This window comes from Balaenoptera borealis (genome assembly GCF_965194805.1).
Source record: "Balaenoptera borealis genome assembly, chromosome: 3".
NCBI classification, from domain to species: domain Eukaryota; kingdom Metazoa; phylum Chordata; class Mammalia; order Artiodactyla; family Balaenopteridae; genus Balaenoptera; species Balaenoptera borealis.
The window spans coordinates 149,595,396-149,620,071 of NC_138866.1; the positions used below are offsets into that span (position 1 = coordinate 149,595,396).

General features: G+C 42.8%; 1 protein-coding gene across 9 annotated transcripts in view; it reads left to right on the forward strand.

Annotated features, from left to right (window-relative positions):
• LOC309626986 (endophilin-A3) overlaps positions 1 to 24,676 on the forward strand; it is a 651,420-nt gene that overhangs the window by 244,598 nt on the left and 382,146 nt on the right. For 8 of the 9 annotated variants that reach the window (XM_082388465.1, XM_082388463.1, XM_082388462.1 and 5 more), the window contains 2 exons: positions 2,552 to 2,655; positions 6,530 to 6,639. In XM_082388465.1, coding sequence (XP_082244591.1) covers positions 2,552 to 2,655; positions 6,530 to 6,639 — 214 coding nt within the window. Of the gene's footprint in view, positions 1 to 2,551; positions 2,656 to 6,529; positions 6,656 to 24,676 lie in introns of all 9 variants that reach the window. The other variant, XM_082388458.1, reaches the window with a different exon arrangement.

The following is a 24,676-nucleotide window of genomic DNA, read 5'->3' on the forward strand; positions in this document are numbered from 1 at the left end:
ATAGGACTTGGACGTCTTTGGGGGCCACTTTTCTGTCCACCAAAAGCTCCTTCTGGTTTCATGGTTCCATGTACCTCCCAGGTAGTGTCACAGTCCTCACCCCGCCCGTTTGTCAGCCAGCACCGCCTTTGTCTGGCCTCTGCCTCCTTCACCTCTAGCTGCCCCATAGGGAAGTCTGTTTGCATCATGAGTTTCTCACTTGAGGCATCTGAGCTGGGTGTGACCTCATCTGTAACAGCAAGTGCACTTTACTTTCAGAGACCGGAGCTAATTCTCTGGTAATTCTGTTCCACTGTGTGTCATGGGAACCCTTCCGGGGTGTGAGGTCACACTTTACTCTCAAGACGGCACCAGCCAAGTGGCAGCACAGGTCTCAGGTGGCAGTGGAATTAAGGTTTTCTTCTCATCCCAGGTGACATCTCCTGCTTCAATAGGTGAATTTGCCAAATTGAGTGGTGTGGCCAGTGGAAGAAATGTTTTACCTTCTGGACAGGTTTTGACTCTTGCCAGGCCTGGGTTTATTGCAACCTTGATTCTGCCAGTTCAGGTATTGAATTCTCACTGGGGTTTGGGAAGCAGAGGCCACCAGCATGCAACTCACCGCTCATGGCCCGGGGACAGCTGGAAGCTTCCATTTTTCTGGCAGGGAAAGGCAGATAATCCACTTGGGGCACCACATGGCTTCACTGTCAACAAGAGACTTATAGCTTCATAACCACCTCTTCAGCAGTTGCATTGAGCACCTACTGTGTGCAGGCGCTGTACAGCACTGCTTTTGTCTTCCAGGTATTAAGGGACCCCAAGATCCATTTCCTTCCCAAAGTCAGCCATCCAATGAATCCAAATGCCTCTCCGGAATACATAATCTAATATTTTAGCCACATCAGAGATGATAGCTGGTGATCCCCCCTCCCAACACCACGTGTGTTTCAAGGAATATTCATTCAACTACCTTTCACTGTTCCCTTAAAAATTATAAGATGTCAAGCATATTTCAAAGTGGGTATTAATATATAAATTAACTTTACTAAAGATAGAGAAGTGTGGTGCAGATTTTAACCAGCACACAGCTCTTACACTATAAGGAATCCATAGCAGATTCTACTGTGATCCTGTTAGGCTGTGGTGCTGGACTTATTTAACAGTATGTGTAGAAGCCAAAGAGGTGAAACTTAAGAAATCCTTAGGATTTTGTAGGGGCCAGGCTGTCTTTGTTTTGTTTATTGAGTTTTTGGAAATTTAAGGCTAGGCTTGTTGCTCTTCCAGCCACAGAGTGTGGTAAAGTAAATGTAATACGGTGGGATTTCATCGTGCAGACGCTGATCACAGTATGGCCCAAGTGGAAGTCCATGTATATCTTACATGAACATGAACCCGTGTTTAAAATGGTGTACATGGGCAAGGAAAATGAAAGTATAGACAGCTAAAGCACAGTCAGTAATAGCAAATGAAAATAGCTTGGATCTTTGAAGGCAAAGGAGTCCATGATTGGTTTTGCAGGGTGAGGGTGTAAGGGTGAATAAACAGGCAGACTTTCCCCTAAGCTGATTAGCAAATGAAGTAAGGAGGTGATGCATGGACTATGGGGAAGCTTAGGAAAGAGGGGGATTGATTTTGATTTGTGCCTTTGTCTGGTTCTGGAGTTCACGGGATTCACGCTGCCTCCCACCCCCTCCCCGTCCCATCACCTCAACCCAGTGGTCCTGCCTCTGAGGCTTGTGGAAATCAGCTTAATGAATCATTCTTTTCTGTAGCAGCCCCTCAAACACGTAGGGAAGCAGGGAAGGGAGCTCCAGTGCCCTACTGGAGATGGCTCTTCCTCAAATTATGCATCCCCAGGCCTTCCAGGCTTTTTTATGTAACATAACTTTTTCATTTTATTTTTTTACGTCCACTGTAATTTTTGTCACTAATTTCATGAATGTCTTGCTTCGTGGGAAAGAGAGCTGCCAGAGTCTTTCTAGTTCATTCCTTTGGGCTGTTTTTTTCAGGGAAATGATTTTGTGCTGATAGCAACAAAAACATATAGGGGGCAACAAAAACATAAAGGGGGCTGGCAAGTCTTGGCCTGGTGCGTGCCCTGCTTCCTGGCTTCCCTTCTTATCCGAGAACAGCTTAATTTACTTAGTTTCTTGATGTGACTTAGCTAGAGAGTGCCCATAGAGACACTTCGCTAAGGAAGCAGTTCATTTACTAAACCTTGGCTTCAGTTGTAATTGGAAAAGCTTTATCTCTCCGTTTTCAGATCCATGAACTTTATACCATAAACATCTCCTGAGAAGATCATCTAATTGGAAAAGTAGACATTTTTTTATTGAGTTAAATCAACTTCATAATCACAAATAAATTTAAACATGTTTTTCCAGCATTTATAGCTCTATACCATGACCTGTGTGATCATTACTTCGCAATGAAATGAAATGAAATAGACCAGAGCCCAGGTAAACAGGGCGCTTCCCTGCAAAGCTGGGTCTTTGTTGCTGGTCTCTTCTCTTTCTGAACATTACACAGGCGCTGGCCTCCATGGAGTAATTTTCCACTTCTGCTGCAGGTAGAACAAGTCAGCCAGTTGGCCGTGTTTATAGAGGCAGCTTTAGACTATCACAGACAGTCCACAGAGATTCTGCAGGAGCTACAGAGCAAGCTACAGATGCGGTAAGAGCCTTCACGTTCATTACAAGCCTAGGGCTGCAGAGTTAAAATCAATCGAAATCAGTCTCTCTCTCTTTCTCTCCATCTCCCCCTTCCCACTGCCCCGTTCTGTTTTGAATTTTCTTTAGCTGGCTTTCATGGTTGGGTGTGGGATAGCACTGAGATAATAAATACATGGCTTTGGCCAATAGGACAGAACTGGGAAAAGGGATCTGGCAGCTTTTCTCCTTTTTCTTTTCACTCAAGCCCTTACTCATGACCTGTGTTTAGGGCAACCAAAGTTGCTCACTTGCCTTCGAATTCAGCCCTTACAGAGCTGTCCTGGCTTCACTGCTGACTTGATGAGAGTTTAGCTGAGGGTGGGATGGCATATACTCCCTCCCCAGCATCTAGGGATGTGGAGAGGAGTGAGATGATATTCAGATAGTATGTAAATGTCTCGAAAAAGATGTGTTTTTACTTCACCAGCACAAATACCAGCCCATGTTCATAACATTGACTCTGAGAGATATTGAAAGAGTCAAAAATACCCTCTGAATGGTCAAAGAAACATTGCTGGGTTCCCTGTGACTTTGCTGATAAACATATTCTCTACTTTTCTGAAAATTAGTGATATATGTAGTGTGCATGGCAAACCTATTAATTAAAATACTGGGTTAAAAAACTACCCTAATTTTTGACCAGGTTTGATAACAGAAAATTGTTTTACACAGGATGATTATAATGAATAAATTTGGAGGGATTTTTGCTTAAATCAATGCAGTAATTATAGAGGGAAGACAAAAGGTGGGTACAGTCTCTGAACTCTCCACTTTTGTAGGCAGGTAGTTCATCTACTGCTCACATGAGCATCGTTTCTTTTTTTTTTTTTTAATTTTTTTAAATGCATTTTAAATTTATTTATTTATTTATTTATGGCTGTGTTGGGTCTTCGTTTCTGTGCGAGGGCTTTCTCTAGTTGCGGCAAGCGGGGGCCACTCTTCATCGCAGTGCGCGGGCCTCTCACTATCGCGGCCTCTCTTGCTGAGGAGCACAGGCTCCAGACGCGCAGGCTCAGTAGTTGTGGCTCACGGGCCCAGTTGCTCCGCGGCATGTGGGATCTTCCCAGACCAGGGCTCGAACCCGTGTCCCCTGCATTGGCAGGCAGATTCTCAACCACTGCGCCACCAGGGAAGCCCCTGAGCATCATTTCTTAATTCTATCTTTATATGAGGAAAACGAGGAGGAAACATTGTTGAGTGCCCAGTTCATCCCTGGTACTTGTTGGATGCCTCAGAGACTTTATGAGAGACAAATACTTTACAAATATAGGCATACCTAGGAGAGATTGGGAATTTGGTTCCAGACTACCACAGTAAAGCAAATATTGCAATAAAGTGAGTCACACAGAGTTTTTGGTTTCCCAGTGCATACAAAAGTTATGTTTACACTAAACTGTAGTCTGGTAAGTGTGCAATAGCATTGTGTCTAAAAAAAAAAAAAATGTATATACCCTAATTTAAAAATACTTTATTGCTAAAAAATGCTAACCATCACCCGAGCCTTCAGTGAGTCCGAATCTTTTTGCTGGTGGAGGGTCCTGCCTCGATGTTGCTGGCTGCTGACTGGTCAGGGTGGGGGCTGCTGAAGGCTGGGAGGCTGTGGCAACTTCTTAAAATAAGACAACAGTGAAGTTTGCTGCATCGGTTGACTCTGCCTTTCACGAATGATTTCTCTGTAATGTGCAGTGCTGTTGGATAGCATTGTATCCACAGTAGAACTTCTTTCAAAGTTGGAGTCAATCCTCTCAAACCCTGCTGCTGCTTTATCAACTAAGTTTTATAGTATTCTAAATCCTTTGTTGCTATTCCAACAATCTTCACAACATCTTCACCAGGAGTAGATTCCATCTCAAGAAACCACTTTCTTTGCTCATCCATAAGAAGCAACTCCTCATCTGTTAAAGTTTAATCATGAGATTGCAGTAATTCAGTCACATCTTCAGGCTCCACTTCTAATTCCAGTTCTCTTGCTATTTCCACCACATCTGCAGTTACTTCCTCCACTGATGTCTTGAATCCCTCAAACTCATACATGAGGGTTGGAATTCTTCTTCCAAACTCCTGATAATGTAGATATTCTGACCTCTTCCCATAAACATAAATGTTCTTAAAGGCATTTAGACTGATGAATCCTTTCCAAAAGGCTTTCAACTTACTTTGCCCAGATCCATAAGAGGAACCACTATCTATGGCAACTAGAGCCTTACAAAATGTATTTCTTCGAGAATAAGATTTGAAAGTTGACACCACTCCTTGATCCATGGGCTGCAGAATGGATGTTGTGTTAGCAGGCATGAAACAACACTGATCTCATTGTACATCTCCATCAGAGCTCTTGGATGACCAGGTGCATTGTCAATGAGCAGAAATATTTTGAAAGGACTCTTTTTTTCTGAGCAGTAGGTCTCAGCAGTGGCCTTAAAATATTCAGTCAGCCATGCTGTGAACAGATGTGTTATCATCCAGGCTTTGCTGTTCCATTTCTGGAGCAAAGGCAGAGTAGATTCAGCGTAATTCTTAAGGGCCCTAGGATTTTCAGGATGGTAAATGGGTATTGGCTTCAACTGAAAGTCACCAGCTGCATTAGCCTCTAACAAGAGAGTCAGCCTGTCCTTTGAAGCTTTGAAACCAGACATTGACTTCTCCTCTGTAGCTATGAAAGTCCTAGATGGCATCTTCCAATAGAAGGCTGTTTCATCTACACTGAAAATCGCTTGTTTAGTGTAACCACCTTCATTAATGATCTTAGCTTGATCTTCTAGATAACTTGCTGCAGCTTCTACATTAGCACTTGCACTTTTATGTTATGGAGGCAACTTCTTTCCTTAAACCTCCTGAACCAACAGCTTCTAGCTTCAAACTTTTCTTCTGCAGCTTCCTCACCTCTCTCAGACTTTGCTGAATTGAAGAGAGTTAAGGCCTTGCTCTGGATTAGGCTTTGGCTTAAGGGAATGTTGTAGCTGGTTTGATCTTCTACCCAGATCACTACAACTTTCTCCATATCAGCAATAAGGCTGTTTCACCTTCTTACCATTTGTGTGTTCATTGGAGTAGCACTTTTAATTTCCTTCAAGAACGTTTCCTTTGCATTCACAACTTGGCTGTTTGGTGCAAGAAGCCTAGCTTTTGGCCTATCTTGGCTTTGGACATCCCTTCCTCACTCAGCATAATCATTTCTAGCTTTTGATTTAAAGTGAGCAATATAAGACCCTTTCACTTGAAGACTTAGAGGCCATTATAGGGTTATTAATTGGCCTAATTTCTATTTTACTGTGTCTTAGGGAATAGGGAGGCCTGAGGAGAGAGAGAGAGAGATGGGGGAACAGCTGGAGGTGGTAGCTGCAGCAGTCAGAACACACACATTTATCAGTTAAGATTGCCATCTTACATGGCGCAGTTTGTGGGGCCCATAATAATTACAAGAGTAACATCATAGATCACTGATCACAGATCACCACAACAAATATAATAATAAAGAAAAAGTTTGAAATATTTCGAGAATTACCAAAATGTGACAGAGATACAAAGTGAGCAAATGCTGTTGGAAGAATGGCACCTATAGTACACAGGATTGCCACACACCTTCAATTTATAAAAAACGCAATATCTGCGAAGTGCAATAAAACGAGGTATATCTGCATATAGTTGAAAAACCACATTCGGGATATCAAAGCTATCACTTTGGGCTACTCACGAATCAACGTGTAAAAATCACCCCCTTCACGACCATCACCTAGGACCTAAATTTGTAGGCTTATCACAGCAGAGCAAACGTAGGCTTGGAGGCTTTGCTTTCTTCATCAGCTGTCTGACTGACCTTCAAATCTGTATTACAGAATATCGGCTGCATCCAACATCCCCAAACGAGAATACAAGCCACGGCCCATAAAAAGGAGTCCTAGTGAGCTCAATGGGGTATCCACCACCTCTTCAGCAAAGACAACAGGTGAGATGACCATTCTGTGGGTGCTGTGTGCCTTCCTTACGGCTCTGCTGGAAGCGTTTGCTTACTGCTTATTGCTGTATTCTGTGTGATTACCTTGAGACCTTGGATATCTCTCTTAGGTTATTTGGTGAATTCCCTTTTCCCCCTAGTAATGCCCCTTTTTCTACTTCCTTGTTTTGAGTACTTATATCAAGGAAGAATTCCATCACTTTACTTATTGCCTTCTAATGTGTCAAACCTTGGCCATAGAAACATCATGCTACATTATCCTTTATATTTACATTTTTAACACTTCCCAAATATTTTACTAATTTTAAAAAAGTTTGAATTAGCATATGTTGAGCACCTGCTATATAGTAGGCACTACCTTAAGTGCTGCATCATTATTTTTTAATTAGACAAATGGAACAAATATATTCCTAAATAAAACGGTCAAACTAAGAAAAATAAAATTCAAGTGGTATAAATCATGCTCTAGTTTCCTATGATCACCCACTCCATCCCAGGCCCCTCTCTAAAAGTAGCCATTGTTAAAAATTTGGTATGAACACTGTCATATCTGTTTATGTGCATAGATAGATACATGATATACACACTGTTTTAGATTTTTTGCTGTTTTTTAAATACAAGATCATACTAGATGTATTGTTCTGTGGTTAGCTTTTATAAATGTATCGCTATTTCTTGGAGTTATTTCCATGTCATGCATATAGATCTATCCCACTATTTTTAAAAAATTTTTATTGGAGTATAGTTGATTTACAATGTTGTGTTAGTTTCAGGTGTATAGCAGAGTGAATCAGTTCTACATATATATACATTCACTGTTTTTTAGATTCTTTTCCCGTATAGGTCATTACAGAGTATTGAGTAGAGTTCCCTGTGCTATACAGTAGGTCCTTGTTAGTTATCTGTTTTATATATAGTAGTGTGTATATGTCAATCCCAATCTCCCATTTTATCCCTCCCCCGCCTTCTTCCCCCTGGTAACCATAAGTTTGTTTTCTACATCTGTGACTCTATTTCTATTCTGTAAAAAGTTCATTTGTACTATTTTTTTTAGGTTCCACATATAAGTGATATCATATGATATTTGTCTTTGTCTGACTTACTTCACTCAGTATGACAATCTCTAGGTCCATCCATGTTGCTGCAAATGACATTATTTCATTCTTCTTCATGGCTGACTAATATTTCATTGTATATATGTTATCTCACTATTTTTTAATGGCTTCATAGTTTTCCATTATATATACCATTTCCCCATTAAGGGACATTAAGGTTGTTTCCAGTTATTTGCTAAAAAGAATGTCCTTTATCTGCCTCCACATGCTGATGGGCAAGTCTTTCTTGGAAATGAAATTACTGAGTTAAGAGTGAATGCATTTAAGTGATTGTAGATATTGCCAAATTACCTGCTAAGGTGGGTACACTACCATGAATGGAGCAATACATGCTTCCCCATACCGTGTCATTAGACTTCAATTTTTGCCAAGCATTAATGGATAAACAATGATTCTTGGTTCTGTGCACAACTGTTAATTTGAGATTCCATGTTAGTTTGCCTATGGTGCTATCACTGCTGCCTATTTTCCATGGTTTTGAGGGATTAGGGATGCTCCGCTGGGTAAGGTGCACTGGTTTCTAGTTGTCTGGCTGGTTGCATTCCTCATGGCACTGTTTCAGGTCCCTGCACTCAATACTCCTTCCTGGAGGCAGACGCCTGGGCTCCCAGGTACTTGGTACAAAGCCAGGATGGGAGGACTTACCAAGCTGCTCTTTTCCCAGAATGCCAACCAGTCATCCAGCTCCCAAAACCGCTTACTCTGAGTTTTGGGCATCCTCCAAATCCACTTTTGTTGCATCTCTCTTTGGGAACCATTTTGAGCTTCATTTCCTGCATCTGCTGCTTTCCATCTTTCAGATATTCCTTATATTCCTCATAATTTATGGTCTACCAACAGTGTTCATTCTTGTTCATTCATTGTTTGGAATTAAAGACATACCTATTTTATAATCGTTAGTGATTCGGTACATGAAAGGAAGGCTGCGATCTTGCACTCAATCTGCTGGATTAATGCAAACTTCAAGTCATTCAGTTACCCAAGATGGCTGCTGTTTGTTACCCAAGATGGCTTTAGGTGCTAAATGGATATAGAGCTAGAGAACCTTGAATCACATCATGAGAAAATTACTCTTTTCAATTCTCTTTTAGTCATTCTGATTTCAAGGAGATAAAGCTACAGCTTTGTGCTGGAATATTTTTATGTCCAGTTTTAACAGAGAAGATAGACCTCAGGCTAAAAGTCTTTTGCAGGCAAAAGTACCTACCTTGAATTTAATAAAATTGTCCATTTTTCATCATAATTATGCTCACCGTTACAGTCTCTTTATAGCATGTAGTACTGCTTTTCAATTTACATTTTGATGTAAAGTTTTATTTAAAGTTATTTGAATAAAATTGATTTCATTAAAATATTATCAAGAGGATACTCAGGTACAGTTCTCTGGGAAGTTCTTTTGTATTGTATTAGGGTAACACTAGTTTCTGTTTAAAAAAGAAGAGACACCCAAAGTGCAACGAACGCTCAACAAAGTAAGATTTTCTCACTCATGCAACAATCCGGGGAGGATATTCCAAGAGGATGGGTGGTTCTCGTCCGTGGAGTCACTCAGGAGACACAGCTGATGGTAGCTCTGCCATCTTCATCATCCTATGGCTTCCAAGTTGTCCTAGTTGTTGCCACTCCAGCCAGAAGGAAGGGGAGAAAGAACAGAAGGCGAGGCTAGACATTTCCTCTTAAGCCAGTGAGGCAGGAATGACACACTCACATTCCAGGGGTGAGAACTCAGATCCAATGACCACAGGTCGTGGCAAAGCAAGTTGGGAAGTGCAGTCTCTAGCTGGGCAGCCATACCTAGTTACATCGGGAAATACAAAGCAGGCACTAGTCTATAAAAATGATGGAATTCTGCGGGACAGGAAAGGCAAGGACTGTGCCAGTGAAAGAAGATTAGACCCTGGTTCTGCTCCCTTGGAAGGTGGCAGGAGGGATCGCTCCTGTCCTTTATCCTGTAGGTCCCTAGATTTGCCTTCTCAGAAGTCTTTCATGGCTTCCATATCTTCACTTCACATCTGAAGTGGCCTTTGGAAACCTGCCTCCTGTGAGAATTGTGCTTACTGCTGCTTAGGGGCCTTGAGGGTTCTTCAAGTTTCAATAGATGCAGATGTTTTCAGGTTAGACCCGCACTTCCTTTCACAATTCAATGCCTCCAAAAATGGAATAGCTTCTGATCTGTATCTCCCAGGCAGTTCCATCTGCCGGTAATCACATCCAAGTTTCTTTCTTAGATATAGCTCTTAAGACTGCCTTACTTCTTTCCTTTCTTGTCTCACCTTTCTTAACTTATTGAGGCTACCTTGAGGCCATCTGAAACAGCAGACTTGAGTGAGAAGGCAATACCTTTAGATTAATCTTTGCTGTGGAACTAGGTGCCTTCACTGGGTTGAGAGAAGTCTCTGAGAATGATTTGGAGCACAACCTGCTTATCTTCTGTTCCTTGGGGTACAGAAGCTTTTCTAATGTGCTGGGACCCAACGTCTGATTTTTCTCTCTTCTCTTTTATCTTTGCTTGCAAACTGGGCAATTCTTCTCTTTCTTATAATAATTTGCTAGATGTACCAAGGATGGGAGGTAACATCCACTAACATTCTGTTTTCTCCAGTTCCTTCCTTTAGAGCTCCTGGTATGTGGTATGCTTTGAAAGTTATCATAGGCAAAAGTTTTACCATATGTTTTTCCACATCCTAACAAGGGTCACCGGCTTTCACGCCGATTATATCTGTTCCTTCTTCATCACTACCTGGCCACTGAGTCAGAGCCACTAATTTTAGCTTTTATCATGACAATACCCCACTTCTGGTACCAGTTTTTGCATGGTAGTTAGGGTAACAGTAGTTACTGTCATACAGAAACTCAAGAGAGCAATGGTTCAAACAAGATAGAAATTAAGAATGGAAGTCCAGGGCTAGAGATTTCCTCTTAGGGAAATGAGCCAAAGGTGGTTCACATCACTTCCACTCCCATCCCACTGGGGAGAGCTTAGTCACAGGACCACAACTAGCTGCAAAGGTTGGGGGGGAGGTTAGCTGGAGAGCCACATCCTAACATTATATTACTGTGAAGAAGGAAAGAGAGGGTTTTGATGGCCAGCTTGCAGTTTCTAGCACGAACATCTACTACAAATATGTTGTGGAAGAAAATGTCTGACCCCCACATAATTCATTTCTGTTAGAATGTGGTACCATGTACAGGCAGTATGGGAACGTACATTAGGATAATCTAAGGGTTGGCAAGCTCTTTTTGTACTGGGACAGGTCGTAAATATTGGACTGGCCAAAAAGTTCGTTCGGGTTTTCTTACGCAAAACACGAACGAACTTTTTGGCCGACCCAATAGTTTACACTTCGTGGGCTATATGGTCTCTGTTGCAACTACTCAACTCTGTTCTGGTGTGAAAGCAGCCATAGACAATATGAAAATGGATGCGCATGGCTGTGTTCCATTAAAACATCACTTGGCCCGAAGGCCATAGTCTGCCAACCCCTGGGGTGACTCATTGGGAAATCAACTTAGCAGTATCTATCAAAATTAAGAAAAATGTTTACATACTCACAGTGGCTTCATTCCTGGAAATGTATCCTAAAGAAATAATTTAAGCAAAAGCATATTCCTCTATCTATTACAGCACTATATAGAGGAAGAAAAAGTTATAAGTGGGAACAGCCTAATGACCAATATTTATTTATATATATTTGTCAATAGTAGGATAATGGTTAAGTAGGCAATGGTATATCAAATGGGGTAGTATGCAGCTATTCAAACTTACTAACATGGAAATTAAGTTAGCAGCATAAAAATGTTTATGGTTTGATATGAAGTTGAAAAGAAAGACACAGAGTTATAAGTGTTCTATGATTACAACTTTGTAAATCAATATCTGCATGTAGACCAGGCTAAATGATAGGATTATGGGCAATATTTTCCTGTTTTCAAGATATTCTCTAAATTGTATTTCAGTAAGAATATTTGAATAAACAGAAATGTATTTCATGATGAGAAAATTGATGGCTTTTGAAGAATAGGTGTACTTCCTTCTTTAAAGAAAATTGTGTACCCCATTATATTCTCTATTCTCCCTGCCCCCAGGAAGCTCAATGCCAGATGTGAAGTTCAAGCACAGCAGTCATTAAAATGATCTCAGCTAGTGCATGTGCTCCTCCTCCCCTTTGTCGAGGATGACCATGCATCCTAGTTTGCTTGGGACAGTCCCAGTGTATGTCTGTTGCTCTAGTATCATTTTTAATAGTCCCCCCACCCCCACCTTTACTCACAGGTTCTCGTGTTTGGATGAAAATATGTTGTTTCCCTACTTTTTATGGCTTTACTTTTCTATTTCTGGTTTGTAAAACCTCTATTCTGAATACATATGTCATTGTAATCCATTTCAAAATTTCTGTTTAGAAAGAAGCTGAATATAAACAAACTAACTAAAAACTTTGAAAAGGAGTCCAACTCCAGCCCACCTCCCTCCCTGTATTATATCTGAATGAAGCAGAATCGGCAGACCCCAGGACCCCAGGACTCAATCCCTACCCCACCTTCTCTGCCCTTACAGCCTGCATCCAAACAGGGGGGTAGTTCTTGGAGATGAGGCCTCCAGTCAAGCTCCCAAGATACCATGCTCTCATTTGCTATGAGAGAGAACTCAGTTTTCCTTTGATGAAGGTGTTTTCATCTACCTATACTAAACTTGACCTTGCAGACTGGCATAAAATAAAAATGAAAAAGTATTTTAATTAAAGTAACATTTAAGGGCATAAGGACATAACATTTGAGTACCAAAAATTAGCCAGGTATTATTATTTGATGCTTTATACACATAACTCATTGCATCCTCATAACAATATTGCAAGGAAGTGATAAAAAATAAAGCAGTAATAAATAATAATTTAACAATATAGCAGTTACACGTATTGAGTCCTTACTAGGGGTCAGGTCATGTATTAAGTACTTCAGACACATTTCTAGTACCATTATTATGCCCATTTTACAGATGAGTAAGTGGAGGCTCAGAGAGGTTAAGTGAGATTTCCCTGAGGTCACAGAGCCTGTAAGTAGCAGAGCTGGGCTCTTCACCTTATAGATTTTTTATTTTATATCTTTAAGAAAGAGTACTGGGGAATGTTAGTGAATGTTCAAGAGCATCGGGAATGATTTCTTTCCAAGATTCTTGATCAGAGGGAATCGGGCCAGCAAGTGGTTGCAAAGGGAGTCTGTTGTATGCATCTGACTTGGAAGAAGAAAACACTGATAGGACAGTGAGTTCCTTGGCTTCCTCATCCAGACTGTGTGTGTCAGTGCTTACGTCCCCTCCTTCTTGGCCAGTAGCTCAGTCCCTAGGCAGATTAAGTTGTTAGAAGGGTGATGGTCAGCCAGAGATCACAGATGTGCCAAAGATGGCTTTTAAGAAGGCTCAGTGTCCACAACTGGATTCTCCATTGCGGCAAACTCCATGACATGCCTCTGCCTTTTCTAGGCTGCCTCTAGAAAGTTCCCTTGGTGGTAGCTTTCGTCCCCATTTCCAGCATCGGGCTTCATTGATTTGTGGGGAGAATTTGCAAGTGTGAAGAGATCTTGTACTGTTTGTTTCTAAGGCACAGTTTCAGAAGAAAATGGCATTTTTATAGCCTGCATTAATGGGAAACTACCTTCCATTAGGATTCTGAATGATTTGCACATAATGTTTATAAAGTGAAGGGAAAATGTCAAGCATTTCACTAACAATTTAAAGCAAAGCTCACAGGACTCTGCCAGAAATGAATTCCAAGAACATTTTCTTCATCATTTCTTCTTTCTAAAGAAAAAAAAAAAAGGGAGACGAAAGGACATAGATCAATTAGGCAGAATCCATTGTGGGACTGAGATGGAATCTTTGATAATATCATTTCTAGGTACTTAGGAGAATGAATAAAGTGAGCCAGAAATGGAGAAGGGGCGGGGGGTGGTGGAAATCACATCTTGAAATGATGGATTGCAGACAAAATCCAAGTTTAGGCCCTGGCTAGGGGAAACCACCGCCTGTCCAAGCCCCTGAGTGTGGGGTCATGACGCCTCAGCAGCGTGTGCTGCCTCTGTGTCCCCAAAGAGAAAGGGAGGCCAAGAAAAGTCTTCGTGCTAAAATGCGTGCCTGGGTCGTTCCCAGAAAACCCTTGGTTTTGAGGAAAATAGTATAGGAGCTTGTGACCTATGCTCAAGTATCTTCCCTACCCAGGGTAAGTTATCACTTGCTGAATTCTAAATGTAAAGACTAGAAGACAGAGTATCTTTTACATTTTTTTAATCAACTCATTTCTTTGTGAAGGTTTTCGTTTTCACTGCTGTTCTTAAAGAGGGCACCACTTTATATAATCACAACTGAGGGTTAATATGGACCAAACTGAGATGGACGTTAAGAATGTGGAAGGCTGAGATGAGTGAACAAATGTGGTTTCCAAATGTGTGCTACAGGCATTTCAGAGCGAGGCAAAATAAATCTCTCAAATGGCTTATATTAAGACATTCTAACTCCCTGTAGGTACAAAGAGACTTTTATAAATTCCTTCACACTTCTAAGGGGGGCTTGGATATAATGTTTAGAGCCTAAGTCGTTCCCCTCATCAGAGTGAAATCTCTAGGATTACATTAGAAAATAAACATTTATTCAAAAGTAAAGTGTGAAGTGTGAAACTTAAAGAAGACGAGCACTCTGCAAATAGAAATAGATGTATTTTTAACCTAAATTTCCAAAGAGGAAATTAAAATTTCACACAGCAGTGTCAATAGTAATTGCTCAGTCAGCAGGTTATTTTTCACTTTTTGTCTTCTGTTCTTTCCACTTTTTTCTTGGTTTTTTTTTTCCCCTGCCACCAGCCCTCCCCCAATATCCATTTCTGTATATTATCAGTAGTGGTTCAGAGTCAGAGTTATAGACAAAGAGAAATAAGCAAAAAACAGGAGTCCCATGTTGGAATTCAGACTCTGGCACTTATTCGCTGTGTGACTTTGGGAAGAGTTTCTTAACATCTCTGGACTGATTTCTACTTGTCCCTAAATGAAGTGGTTGGACTTAATACATTCCAAGTTTCTTTGCCAGCTCTAAATTCTGTGGCTGCAATATTTATCTTTTCTGAGTACTCAGCATTCTTAAAAATTCGAAAAGTGCAGATTGAACATTTTTACATTTTCTGTATTTTAAAAAATATTATTAAAAATTAAAATGTGAACTGTGATTATTATTGTTGATCAGTAGCCATTGATGTGGGAAAGAGGAAGAGTCCTTGTTTTATTTTTCATCTCAAGGAACCTTTAGAGAGAAAGGTTTTCTCGTTGCAGGGAATGGTTTCCTGTAACTCTTCTAAATAGTCTGTAAAAAGAGTTTTTGAAAAGCCTGTAGGACGTAATTTCTAACTTAGTTGTAGGAATTTTAATACTTCTTGGCTGAAATGGTTATATTGTCTCAAATGCATATTTTAAAATCTTAGTATATATTCTACAATGGTGTGCTTGGTCTTTAAGCTAAAGTTTAAAATACCGTTATCTAAATAGTAATATAGGTACTTACGTTTTAAAAAATAGCCAGCAGAAGTCAGTTTCCAGGGATTACAAACAGGGCAACCATGCAGCACAATTCCAGAGGACTTTTCGTTTGAATCCTGGACTTGTTTGTGATACCTCCTGGACTTGTCGAGTGGGTGTGGCCTCAGGTGCAAACCCTAATGCCAGATCATGGGAATGAGAGATGAAGGAAAGTGTAAGAAAACAGTGCCAGGCCAGTGAAAGATGTCTGACAACAGACCTCCAAGTCAGGAGCACCACAGGCAGAGAGGAGTCTGTAGCCACCTAGAGAACACTTGCCCTGTCCAAATAGCAGCTGCTTGTTGCCTGAGAATGTGGACCTAGGATAGCCAGCCTTTATGATTTTCCAAGAGAAGCCAGAAATCATATATTTATGTGTAATCTCCTTATTTTTAAAATATTGTCAACTAATCCACACTGTACAAAGCAAGGAGCAGGCCAAGCAAAACACCATCTGCAAGCTGATCCCCATGCCAGCGGCCAGGAAGCCACCTCTGATTAAGGCTGTCATTTGTCTTCCCTTTTTCCTTAGTTCAGAGTGGCAAAGGCAACCCACAAGCACTGGACCTGGCTGTAGTTGAGGAGTCACCTCCCAGGAAACTTTGTTAAATAAATGGGCCGTGGCTTCTGAGAAATCTGCAAAAGTCATCTCCGTACACAAGGGAAAGCTTTGTAAGGGGGGTGGGCACAAACTTTACTAGTTAAACCCGTCTCATATAACCTGTGTAAGTGGTGGAGGATTGGTATTAAGGTAAAAACAAATTACACATGCTTATTTTTATAGATTGTAATGATTAAGCTTGAGTTCCATTGACAAGTCATTTTAATAAATCACATCTCCTATGGATAAATACAGAGTTCTTATTTCTAGAAAGATAGTTCATAGACTTTTACTAGACTTTACTTACTAGTTTACTACTTAACTGTCTTAGCTTGAGCTGCTATAATGAATACTAGACTGAGGGACTTAAAACAACAAACATTTATTTCTCACAGTTCTGAAGTCTGGGAAGTTCAAGATCAAGGTGCCAGCAGATTCGGTGTCCGGTGAGGGCCCTCTTCCTGGTTTGCAGATAGCTGTCTTCTCGTTGTGTCTGTACACAGGGTGGCACTAACTCCATTCATGAGGGCTCCACCCTCATGACCTTGTCACCTCCCAAAGTCCCCACCTCCAAATACCACCACTTTGGGGATTAGGACTTCAACATCTGAATATTGGGGGGACACAAGCATTCAGTCCATAGCATTAACCATAGATGAATACTTAAAATTTTCAGGTAAGGAAATCAGGGCCCAGAGGTGACCTAACCCAGAGCTAGAACCCAGGGATCTGAAGTTTCTGTCCCACATGTTCTTACCAAATGGACAAAAATAGTACTTACAGATGTTGAACAAAATGGGTTTTGTGGTATTTATCAGAGTTATATACCAATGCTTTGTCTGGGTCAGCTCAAGGAAAAGTGTTAGCTTCAAAAAAATTTTTGCTACAAGAGCTTGAGATTTTAGATCGGAAAAAAAAAAAAAAAAAAGACACCTTTTGAAGGGAACTTGAACCAGATATGCTCGTTCTAATTCAAGAGAGATGGTGTCTAATATGTTGGGCGTGGTGCCTGGCCCAGAGTGCACACTCGGTGTTTGAGAATGAGTGTGAACCAGAAATAGACTCGAAAGTTCCAAGTTAGTGTTTTTGCCCCAACACGTTAAGAGATGAACTTTCTAGTTAGATGGTACAGGTATAGTAAGTCTCAGGGTGACTGCCGATTCCACCTGTTCTCAGGTACCTTCCTCTCTGTTCCTTAGCTGCCCCTGGGTAGCAGAAGTCATGGAAATACCTCTGCATTCCAGACTTGAGACCAGGAAGTGAGCAGAAAACAAGCTCACCCAGCCAAGATAGGTGTCACCTGCCTTACTGTTAAGTGGGCTTTGGTGTCAGAGGAAGGGCCAAATCCCGGCTCTCACCTCTGGGTCAAAATTCTGTCATCAAAAGAACAGGAAGTATCATCCCAACTGCATAGGGTTATTCTAAGGATTAATAAGAGGTGCTGGGCACGCGCGGTACTTGCTACAGAGCAAGAGCCCACGACACAGCAGCTGTTAATGTTACATAATTGGTTATCTGATTTCCCAGCCTACAGCAGACTGGAAGCAGCAGATTAGAAAGGCCTGGGGGACTGCTTTCGGAAGGCCCACTGTCGGCAGGAAAAAGTGACAGGTCGCAGCCTGACTACAAGGGAGGCAAGAGAAAAACTATAAAAAGCAGGAACAAAAACTCAAAAGGCACAGCCGTCTGGGGCATTTACTAAAAGACAAAGAGCCCTCCTCAGGTCAGTAGCTTCCGTAGACTCCATACCTTGTACGCTGATAGGCACTCATGCGGACAGCAGTTGTGTGAATTTTCCTTCTCTCTCCAGCCCCTTCCCCACCCCAACCCAAAAAATAGGAGTGGGGGTTGTAGCTTGCCTTTCAGTTGAGATGCTCTGACCAAATGCTTCCAGGTAATGAAATCCACAGAGTCAGGGCCAGCAGAGAAGAAGAGAGTACAGTGGGCTCCTTTGGTGATCTGGAAATTAGCCAAGTTCAAGTACAGCAAAAGAGCTGTGATTTTTAGCGCTACGGAGAGAAGGATGTCCCCTGCCCCACTGACCACTCCTACCTCCACCTTTATCTCCTTCAAAGTCAGGATGAGAAACACAGCCTTGGAGAACAGGCTCCCAGGTCCTGGCATGTGGCAGAGAGAGAGGGAGGGAGCACAGGAGACGGCCGGGCTGCGGAAACACCAGCCTTATCTGATGCCACCTCCACTCTAGTGTCTCGTCCACCACCTGGAGTAGACACCTGTTTTTGTTTGGTTATTATTATTATTTTTTTTGATTGAAGCCTGAGTTGCTCACTTTGAAGCAGCACAGAGAATAAGTACCTGAAGGACATCCCTCAAGTGATTGGCAGGGCGAGCTGGGACGTGGGCAGGCCTTCCAGGATCAGAGAAGGATTTAAGTGGAGGTTTCTCCTAAAGAGCATTCCTCACACATCCCCCAAAAACGTTGTCTTTATTTATAGATTATATGGATCTAATACTGAACTATGTTGTTATGTACATCAAAAAGACACACACACACAAAATTAAACAAGATGAAGAACTTAGTCACACTCCACACAGACATAACGTTGAGTGAAACAAACGAGACACCAAAGAGTGCATACTGTATGATTCCATTAACATAAAACTCAAAAAACAGACATAACTAATGTATAGCATTAGGAGTCAGGCTAGTGATTATCTTTGGGGAAGTACTGATTGGAGGAAAGACCATGACTGAGCTCTAAGATGCTACTAAAGTTTTATTTCTTGATCTTGATGCTAGCTGCACAGATGTTTCAGTTTGTGAAAATTCATTAAACTATACACTTATGATATGTGCACTTATCTGTATATATTAGACCTCATTAAAAAAGATTTAAAACAATATTTTTCTCAAAAAAATAAATAAATAAAGAGCATCCCAAGGCACGGGAACTCCCGGAGCCTGCCCAGCTGAGGACCCACAGGCTCTTTCCAACCTAGGTGATGGACCATCCCCTTGGCTGGGGTTGGCTCAGAAACTGAGTGGGCATAAACTCACCAGCCAACAGTTTTCAGAGTGGATGCATGCAGTGGCGATCAAGAACACAGACTCTGGACCTAGATGGAGGTCAGATCTCAGCCCTGCTGCTTAATTGCTTTAAACCTAGGTTTTTCCATCCATCAAATTGGGGGAAATAATGGTACCGCATCAAAGGGTTTCTCTGAGAATTAAATCTGCTAACAGGCACTTAGAATATTGTCCTGGCACATGGTGTTCACTGAAAAACGGAGGGTTAGTATTTCATCCCTATAGCTGACTGGGACTGCAGAATTAATTCACTGTGGGGCTATCACTACCAGAATAAAGTGTGCCCAGCAATTCTGTACACGTGAGTAGCCCTTGGCAGCAGGGAGTTTGGGAAACAAAAGGCGGGGTTGGGGGAAGGGCATCCAAAGAATTTTCCTGCTGTTAAAACAAGAGGGGGCCCAATATTGTTAGAAACCGGTCCACATTATTGCCAAGAGGGAAGTGAAATTTCTTTTAGGGTTTCCTGACCTATTGTGTGTTGCCGATGTAGTACTGACTGACCGGCCACCTTACAATTCTTGTGGTAGGGTCTCTCTTTTTTTTTTTTTCCCCCAAATGGGGTGGAACAGAGCTTGAATAATAAATATTTAACAGGGACACTCCCTTTTCGCTGTTAAAATAATCTTTGTTTTAGTGCCTTAACAAGGAAGACTGGGTTGGGGTTTCGGCTGCCAGGAGTTCACGTGCACAGATTCTCAGCAGTTTCAGGTGCCAACTACCAAGCACGAGAAAGCATAGAGATGGAGGTGGTGGAGCAAGACGCCAGGGGAAAGGGGAGTGGGTGTTCAACAAAGATGGGGTGCTGGGTAGGACCCCTCCTTTATTACGGGAAGATCTGGGCAGAGGTGCGGCTTCCACTCAGGCAGCTCGCCCACATTTGTGCCTAGTCCAGTTTGAAAAGGTCTCACTGGGGACATGTCCCCTTTTCTGCCTGCACTTTTGGGTTCCATCCGTGGTGACACTGACTTGTCTCTTGTGGAGAGGGAAAATTCACACACCATCACGCAAGTGGGCACAAACTTTATTTCTTTTTAACTGAACTTGCTTACGAGCCTCCGTTTAGACTGATGGCGGAAACAACTTAATCTTTTTTCCATTTCTACTGTTGGCCAAAAAAAAAAAAAAAAAATTTAATCTTTTTTCCATTTCTTCTAATGGTGGAAAAAAACGTAATCTTGCCATTTCAAGGTAACGCAGTCTCTTCCAATAGAAAGTGCAGACTGTCCATTTATTGCTTTGTCAATTCAGGATTTAAACCTAGTCATTCGGTTGAAATTTCCCGCAAGGACTATTGGTTTTCCTCCAGGGTTCTCTCCTACCTCCTTCTCTACCCCGAGATGTTGCCTGGGTGCAGGGGGAGTTTAGGGAACATCACAGGGGCAAGTGGGGAAGCGTGTTGGGGTCTTAACTGCTTCCACAGCTGAGATAACTTGTCACTCCAGGTCCAGGCCTGGGTCCGGGGCCTGAGTCTCTGCCTTTGGGTTGCTGGATCTCTGCATTCGGAGCCTGTGTACCCACCCCCAGGCCTTCTCTGGTCCAGCTGCCCCTGCAGCACTTCCTCACTTCCTGCCGGGACTTGACATGTGTTCACAGTTCGTGGGGAGCCAAGGGTGGCCCCCTCAGAAGCCCTCTCTGTTTAATTATACCACCCACCATTTCCACTGTGCTCAGTGCCCCCAAGTCTAGAGCACTTTGGGGGCCTGCATTCCCCCACGGTTCCAGTGGGAAGTGGGGCTAAGACCCCCCCACCCAGGGTGGAATCCAGGGAGCAGTTCAGCCTTCTTCCCTGCCCTCTTCTCTCACCAGGCCTCCTCCCTGACTCCAGAAAGAGCTCCTATCTCTTCTCTGGGTGGCAGGAAACAGCTCCTCCCTCCCCACAGCTTGTAATACAAGCCTCTATGCTCTGGAGTTCTTCAAGCTCTGCTTCCTTGGAAGCAGAAGTCTCCCCGCCCCCCCGCTTCTCAAATCTCATAAAAGCCTACCTGGCTCTGGCATGAAAGCCTGAAAGCCTTGGCGTTCAGACCATTTCACAACTGAAATGGCATTATTTTGGAATTTACCAGCGAAACATTGATTGCTCATGTGCAGGTTCCACCTTCTCCCTAAAGTAAGGGCAGCCATGGCTACTTGGGTTGAGGGCCCCAGACGGCAAAAACAACCCAGCGTGACAAATGCATTGGACGATATTGCAGAATATTGTCCTGCTGCGGGTGTAGTTCAGGACAGCCAGACCAGGCTCTGGTGGGTATGGATCTGCCTGGTGCCCACACTGTTGAGAACCGTGTTCAGTGGGTGGAGGGGACACCGCACAGAGATGGTGGGGGGAGCCCAGTGCTCGTGTCTTATTACCTGAGTCAGGGAACTCCTGCCCAGGGGCTCTCCACTCAGGGGTCTCGGGGGAGATGCCATGTTTTGGGTTCATATGCTGATGGAGTGTGATGTGAGTGCTTGGTCACTTCCCAGCTCTTAGGAAATCAAAGTGGGCAGTGTGGCAATGGTCCCTCGCCTGGAATAAATGAAGTGAGAAGTGAGTGATGTGTCTTACCCCCGATCTGTTCAGTGCATGTGTGCAGGGGGTGCACACGTATGCACACATAGGTGGTGGTTGGGATAAGTGCATGCCTGCCATTTAGTATTTATTTTAGTCATTGCAGGTAGCTTACAAAGTAAATGGGAGGGGAAAATATATATATATGTATATATACACACACACACACAATTAGCCCTGTAGTCAGTGTGATAGCCTGTGAAATTTCTTGGCAACCCTTAGCAGTGGCATAGATCACATAGGAGGTGACATCAGGAGGGTAGGTCATGGGCTGGGGTCTGGAGCCCTGGTGTCTCTTTCTGCCTTTGCCATTAGCTCTGGGGCCAGGCAGCTGTGACCTCTTCTTCAAAAAGAGGAGGGTTCACTGAAGACCACCAAAGACCCTTCTAGCATTGACATTGTGTATTCAAGGAAATGCTTCCCAAGACCACCATGTGCTTTGGCACCTGACTCCATCTCTGTTAAAAACTGACAGTGGGAGAAATGATAAAAGAATACTAATCATTTTAATAGACCACATGGAAACAGTTATTCATTAATAAAATTGACTTTGACTCAGAGGCTTGAATTGCCACAGGGTTTCAGTGCCCAGCTCCCAGCCCCGCTGCCCACCCAGATAGGAGCTGTATTTCCAAAGGAAAACGGAAAGTTCTGCTTGGAAACGCACGATTCCCTAATGTTTTGAGATCATTGAAGGTTATTCTGTTCATATTCAAGATCATGAACTGGGCCCCCTATTTAAATCCTTCTACTTCCCAATTACCATCATTATGACAAGAGGAATATACAGACTTGGGGTGGGATGGGGGCGTCTGTCATGGAAGGAGACATCTACATGCTAGAAACGTCAGGTAGATTCTAGAGATAATAGTGCAGGGGACCCAGATTTTAAAATGATGACCTACCTGGAATCACCACCTGGGAAGGAGTTTTCCACCTGCAGAGGAAGAAGAACCTCCCCCCCGCCAACCCGCCACCACGTTCTTCCCTTTCCCCACGAGCTCCTTGACACTCCCAGGCTCTGGTCAAAGGAAATGGAGGGAAAGAGGGCCATGAGTCTGGTGGTTTGCAACCTCCTTTGGAAATTGGAAACACCTGAGAAATTTTTAAAATTCCCCCTTGTCTGGGTCCCATTGCCAGAGCTACTGATTTAATTGGTCTGGGGTCAGCCTAGGCAGTGGGTGTTTTAATGTGCTGCCAGGTTGAGAACCACTGCAGCAGGAAGGCAGTAGGTGGGAAACGCTCCTTATGCCAGCAGGGGGTTGGCTCTCACTCCCACGTGGGGCAGACAGCGTGCGCAGAAGTTTAGCAGTGGGGTGGCACGGAGGGAGGACTGCCCCCAGAGAAAGGGGTGCTGCACGGTGAATCTGCTGCCACCTCCCGGCCCCTCCCCAGGACAAAGGGGCTCCTCATTTGACCAACCCAAATCTATCTTCTCTCTTTACTTGGATGGAAAAGACTTGGTGAGGAAGGAACACAATCTCTAGTAGAACTTGTTTCAACGCTCAGGTGAAGTCTGGACAGGGAGAGAAATAAGAATGCTTCATAATAATAGAAAAAGGAAATAGAAATGGAAAACATAGGATGGCAGAGGTCACACGTGCAGATATTTCAATCATGGGAAAGAATTAAGCCCTCTTCTTAAAGGCCAAAACCCGTGAAACTGGCCTGGTCTGGCTCTGGGGTGCTGCCTTCCCCGCTTTGCAGACCTCACTCTGCTCGGGTGATGTAAAGAGGAACAAGGTGTCTGCTCTTGTGGTGTGCAGGCTTCCCTGGTCTCCTCCTGGATGGCCTGTTCCATCCACTGGTGGTGGCCTCATGTGGATGGAGCGTGTGGTTTTCCTGGGGTGGGGGTTCAGCCTCCTTCCACCTCCATCTTGACTGGGACAATCAGGTCTCCCTCTGAACTCACCGGTGGTCCTTGCCCTCCACCCCCTCTGCGAGGGGCATCACCTCACTTGGCCAGGGCAGCCCCTCAGCTCCTGCCCATGCTCTCACCTTTGGCTCCTCTGCATGGAACCATGGGAACCACTGAGGCCACATGTCCCCTTTAGGATCTGTAGGGAACTGGACTGGGGTGACCATATGTCCTTCCTAGACACACTAAGCCACTATCATAAGCTATCCTAGAAAGCCTTCTGTCTTCAGATATCCATAGGCCTAGATAATTAGGGGCATTTTAAAATCAAGTCTTCAAGTTTGAATATTTTAGAGAATAGAGAAAAGAATTTATTTTATAAATGCTCTTATACCAAAACATGACCAGAATATAGAAAGGAAGTAATTTCATTTTAAAATACAGAGGTAAAAATCTAAAATAGTAACAAACCCAGTCTAGACGTAGGATAAATGTACAACACATAAACAAGTGTGGTTTCCTCAAGGCATGCAATGGTCATTCATTTAAAAATAATCTTGTAACATTAATCTTATTATTACTCCAAAAATATGATCCAGTTAAAGTCAAGATGAGGGTAACTCAATACATTGCTACTAAAATTTACCTGGTTGAATGATTTTGTGGGAATAGGAAATTTTTAAATACAGGCATACCTTGTTTTATTGCGCTTTGCAGATATTGCATTCTTTACAAATTGAAGGTTTGTGGCAACCCTGTATCGAGCAAGTCTATGGACACCATTTTTCCAATAGTGTTTGCTCACTTTGTGTCTCTGTGTTACATTTGGGTAATTCTCACAATAATTCAAACTTTTTCATTATTATTGTATTTTTTGTGGTGATGATGTGTGATCTTTGATGTTATTATTGTAATTCTTTTGGGGGGGGGGACACAAATTGTGCCCATATAAGGTGATGAACTTGAAAAACGTCTGTGCTCTGACTGCTCCACCAACCTGCCATTCCCCCATCTCTCTCCCTCTCCCCAGCCTCCCTATTCCCCAAGACACAACAATATTGAAGTTAGGCCAATTAATAACCCTACAATCGCCTCTGAGTGTTCAAGTGAAAGGACGGGTCGCACGTCTCACTTTAAATCAAAAGCTAGAAATGCTTAAGCTTAGTGAGGAAGGCATGTCGAAAGCCAGAATAGGTGAAAATCTAGGCCTCTTGCACCAAACAGTGGCCAAGATGTGAATGCAAAGGAAAAGTTCTTGAAGGAAATTAAAAGTGCTACTCCAGTGAACACACAAATGATAAGA